We start from the raw sequence: 5276 nt of genomic DNA, 5'->3' as shown, positions 1-5276 counted from the left end.
TATATATTATTATTCTGGAACAATACTTCTTATAAGTCTTATATTAATAGCATTACACGGTTTGTATATAGAAGGTCAAATAAATCTGGGTTAATAAATTTAAGAAAATTCTTCGCTAGATTTTGAACATTTTTTAATCAGACAAGATATTCAGAAAATTAAAAAATCGTTCTTTCTTATGAAAAGTGAATGCCAAGAGCTCAGACTTTTAGTTCCTAGAACTTCCACTTGACGTAGTGGTGTAAGAAGAAAGTGGCCCCTCGTCCAGCGATACAACAATAATAACAATCTACAAAATTGAACAATCTGAGATGTGAACAACTGGAATGTGAACTGTCTGGTCAAAACATTTGGTGACCTCGACGTGATCTGAAATTTTTTGTAGAAATATAACTCTATAGTTAGAGATTTTTATTGCCATTTTATTGATGTGAACATTGATCTATCAGTTGGACTTTAAACATTTTAATATGAATTTTAATTCTTTGAGGCCGAATTCTTTAAAGTAAAGATGAATTAAAGAAAAAAGATCTAGGCAAGGGCAAGTAACTGAGTGAGAACATGCCAGAGGCTCCAGGACAGTCTGCAGGTTTAAACAGCCAGGGGTTAGCCCTTCAATCAGCCCTAGTTGACCCTTTTTCTGTCTAGGTGGCTCTATTGTTTGTAATTTCCTGGGTCTTTCACCCAATTAAAGTGACCACCCTATCTTTTTCCCCTCAAAACCTAAAATCTCAGGCCTGAGGTCTGAACATTATTTGGTCAGTTTTATTTTATTAATTTTTTTAATTCTCTATTTATACAAATCATGATTGTATTTTCTTTTATTTATATATTTCTTTAATTATATTACTTTTATTTTAATTAAGTGAGTATTATTGTTATCCTTCACATTAAATTTTTCTTTTTTTTTTTTTTTACTTTCATTCTTCTATTTCTGAACATATTGTATGAATAAATAGTGGTGGCCACGAAATGAAAACTTGACCTATCCACTTTGGTTTGAGTTGGAAGATAATCTATATAGGGTAATAGTAGTATCACAGAAACGGACAGGGAGGGAATAAAAAACGTCACGTGCTATTGATACTCTATCTGTCTTTTCTTCCTAAATCATTTTTAATTGTATGTAAAAAATCAATTAGTAATAATACAGGCTAAAATAAATTCATGTGCTACTGACCTGCTACTTGAAGAGTGGCATTCCTACTCGTTGCTGATCCAGCCTGGTTTGTCGCGACGCACCAGTACACTCCATCGTCCTGCTCCTTCTTCCCGTGGGCCACCCTGAGGAAGAACAGGCTGCCCTCCAGGTTGACGACTCGATGGTTCTTCGAGTCCGGGCTGGTCAGGTCTAATTTCTCACCGTCCTTGTACCATTCTATTTTCGGCTCGGGCTTGCCCTCCGCTTTGCAATTGAGGGTGATGGGTTCGTTCTTAGGAACCGTGACGTCTGATGGGTGCTCAGTGATACGCGGAGACCGGAATTGTCCTGTAACAAAAAGTATATTTGTTAGAAAAATAAAATATTGAGTTGTATAAATAATATATCGATGCAATCATAGTCTCTTACTGTCACCCTTGAGAAAAGTTTGAACTTGTAGTTCTCAGGATGACAGCGAGGCAAAAGAAGGACAAGTAACTAGAGATTTCGAGAAGGAAATCTGATGAAGAAAATGTATCAGAAATGTAGCTATCGATCGTGTTTGATATGAAAGTATTGAGGTAACAATAGGAAAGACTACGACCACCTCAGTTATGAAACAGAACAAGAGGGAGGCCAAAACTCAGAGTTTGGAAAAGATAAAAGAGGGCGTGGCTGAATATCGCGTAATACACCAGAAAGCCATTACCAAAAATAAAGGTAGAGGAAGTTAGAAGCAAATACAGATCTCTATAATCTATTAGCCAACCGAAAAAACAATAACAATAACATATATTATTACTGATTAAAACATTATGGCTATGGTGGCCGAAAGTGTTGAGGCGTCACCTTGGCAACCTTGACTCAGAAGCGGCGGAGGTTTGAATTCTTCTCATACTTGCAATTCGAACGGCTTTTTTAAAAGTTTTAATAATAATAATAATATGTATAGCTTATTTTAATAATATAAATGAACCAAATAATGGGCTATGTAATATTTTAAAATTGATTATTAACGCCTGCTGAACAGATTCGATACTTAGGACTCCATCTTGACAAGAGACTTACTTGGAATCCACACAAAAGACTGAAACGACAAGAAACTGCTCGTAGATTCCGATTGCTAGAAAACTTACTTGACAAACGCTCTAAACTTCCCATTCACTACAAAAGAATAGTATACACTACGATAATCAGACCAATTTGGACATATGGATGGAATTGAGCTCTGGGGCTCCACCAAACCATCAAATTCTTCCCGCATCCAATCGTTACAATCCAAAATCCTACGTAAAATCCTTGATGCTCCTTATTACGTCACAAATAAACTCATTCATAAAGACCTTAACATCCCATTCGTTGCAGATTTGACCTAAACCAGATATGCGTCTTTTTATTCCAAACTCCTTAACCATCCTAACCCATTAATTCTTAATCTTTCATCCTTAACAATCTCTGATAATCCTCCGAGGCATCTGAAAAGATGGCCACGAGACCTTCTAGTTTAAATTAATGTTTGAAGTACCACCAATGGGTGGTTCCTTCCCAAGATTTTCAAGTGTATATGAAACATACAACATATTTACTTATTGTATTATTTTGTACAGTTGTAAATTACATTAAATAAATAAAAAATTGATTATTATATTTATTTTATGTTCCCATAACTTCAATGATCTAAATTTTCCAGGTTCGTGATAAACATAAATTTTATTGGAGCTGAATGATGAAATAAGTTGGCTCTCGGTTAAAACTGAATCGCTGACTGTATATTTATTAAAGAAGGAATCCATCATATTTTCTGAAAATAATGCTCCCTAATAAGCGTCAGTCAAGTGATAAATGATATTATTAAGAGCTAAGACGGCTGTCAGTCCGCCCCTACCGGCAACAATATCAACCTTTTTTCTCTATTCTCCATTTAAAGTTGATATTTTCTTTAAAATACCAACTTAAGCTGATTGCATTCAAATATAATATTTTGAATGCAATCAGCTTAAGTTGATATTTTCTTTAAAATTGATTTCAATCATGTTGATATTAATTAATTATTATTATGTTATAGTCAACAATACTTCTAATTTTTTGTATAATTATTGTCATGAATCCAAATTTTCATTCGTAGTTTATTACTACATTTCACACAACATACAGCCACCACCCCAGAAGGCGGAAATTTCAAACAATAAATTTTTATTTTTCTGTTGTTATAAAAATTCTGAGATATTTCAAGGTGTGAATAACGAATGTTTCCTTTGATTATACTAAGAATACAACATTAAAACAAAATATAAAAATTCAGTGTCTAAACTACTGTCTCTATTTCAGCATTTTCTCCAATTGTTAATTATCAAATTCCTTCATAGTTCATATTTATACATTATAGTCCGAGTGGCAGTCAATAAAGGTTCCAAATGGTAGAAAAAACTAAAAACCCACTTTAGAGGGCTTCGTCAGGGTGGTAACTAGTTTCCAATCCACTTATATGTATACTTCCTTAAATTATTATTATTATTTATTTTATAAATTAAAAAAAACATTTTTGTACATATTTTATTATTTTCTCTGTAAATTAATTTTGATGTTCTGTCAATTAATACTATCTTGCTTTCATTTAGCCCTGATTTTAGCTCTGGAGCTCCACCAAACCATCAAATTCTTCCCGCATCCAATCGTTACAATCCAAAATTCTTCGTTCAATCCTCAATGATCCTTACTTTGTCACAAATAAAATCCTCCATAAAGACCTTAATGTTCTATATGTAACCAATCTAGTTCAAACCAGAAACCAATCCTTCCAATATAAATTCCCTAACCGCCCAAACCCACTACAATCCTCCGAGTCGCTTGAAAAGATAATGGCCTCGAAACGTTCTAACGTAGAAATGTAACTAGAGTGCTACCAATGGGCAGTTTCTCTACACGCCTGTATCACTCCATTATAAACATACGTCTAATTCTCTATATTAATTTTTATGTAAATATCAATAAATTTAAAAAATTTTGAATGATGTCCCTTATCAATTATAATAGATAAAAAGATCATATTATCAAATAATAAGTTGAAGAGGGAGAGAAATAAAAAAATAGCCAATACTATAATGATAATGAGGATGAGAGACGTTACAATAGTTATTATATGATCTCATCCAAGCAGCGATAGACTGCCGCGAATGTTTACAGAGTCGTCACTATCTCGTGTCATCACTCAGGGGTCCGTTCACTACTGGAAGTGATGTATTAAGAGCGATTAGTCGGATTTATTTATACAATATCTTCTTCCTTATCTTTGTTGACCGACAGATTTCCAATTTCAACAGTATAAATCTCTTTAGTGACATATATATAAAAAAGTGTTGGCTGAGATGGAGGAAAAAGAAAAAAAAAAGAGGCGGGATCACTGACTAAACAGACTGTAAAAGCTTCCCATTCCCCGAGTTAAAAGCTTTATGAAGTTCAGTAGCCACTCAGCCCAGTAACCATTAGATGTATCAAATTGTAAATAAACATAAAAAAATAACTTTATAAGATAGTCTAAATAGATTTTCCAACAACAGAATTAAACAGTTTATTGAACCCTTTGTGTAAAAACCATTCAGAATTAGGTGTGAATTTATTAACAACATATTATTGGTATATTATGAGCTTTCTTCCTGCATGGTAAAACATAGGCTGCAAATTGTTTAAAAAACAAAATAATAAGCTTGAGGAAAACGAAGCAGACAAAAATAAATAAATGAATCAAGAATGTTAAACAAATAACAATAAAAAAAAAAAGATAAACAATCATAAAATAAATTACTTCTTGTATTAAAAAAAAAAAAATAAACAATCATAAAACAAATTACTTCTTGTATTAAAAAAAAATAAATAATCATAAAAAAAATTACTTCTTGTATTAAAAAAAAATAAAGAATCATAAAACAAATTACTTCTTGTATTAAAAAAAAATAAACAATCATAAAACAAATTACTTCTTGTATTAAAAAAAAATAAAGAATCATAAAACATATTACTTCTTGTATTAAAAAAAAATAAACAATCATAAAACAAATTACTTCTTGTATTAAAAAAAAATAAAGAATCATAAAACAACTTACATCTTGTATTAAAAATTAAATAAATAAAAAATCAT

General features: G+C 31.8%; 1 protein-coding gene across 3 annotated transcripts in view; it reads right to left on the bottom strand.

Moving 5' to 3' along the window:
* robo1 (roundabout 1) overlaps positions 1–5276 on the bottom strand; it is a 934487-nt gene that overhangs the window by 294115 nt on the left and 635096 nt on the right. For all 3 annotated transcript variants that reach the window (XM_014421230.2, XM_067046357.1, XM_014421229.2), the window contains exon 3: positions 1181–1489. In XM_014421230.2, coding sequence (XP_014276716.1) covers positions 1181–1489 — 309 coding nt within the window. The remainder of the gene's footprint in view (positions 1–1180; positions 1490–5276) is intronic.

Source organism: Halyomorpha halys, unplaced genomic scaffold (genome assembly GCF_000696795.3).
Source record: "Halyomorpha halys isolate HHAL.00 unplaced genomic scaffold, Hhal_1.1 Scaffold307.1, whole genome shotgun sequence".
NCBI lineage: Eukaryota > Metazoa > Arthropoda > Insecta > Hemiptera > Pentatomidae > Halyomorpha > Halyomorpha halys.
Note: the sequence above shows the minus strand (reverse complement) of the source record. Positions and strands in the feature narration are given on the sequence as shown.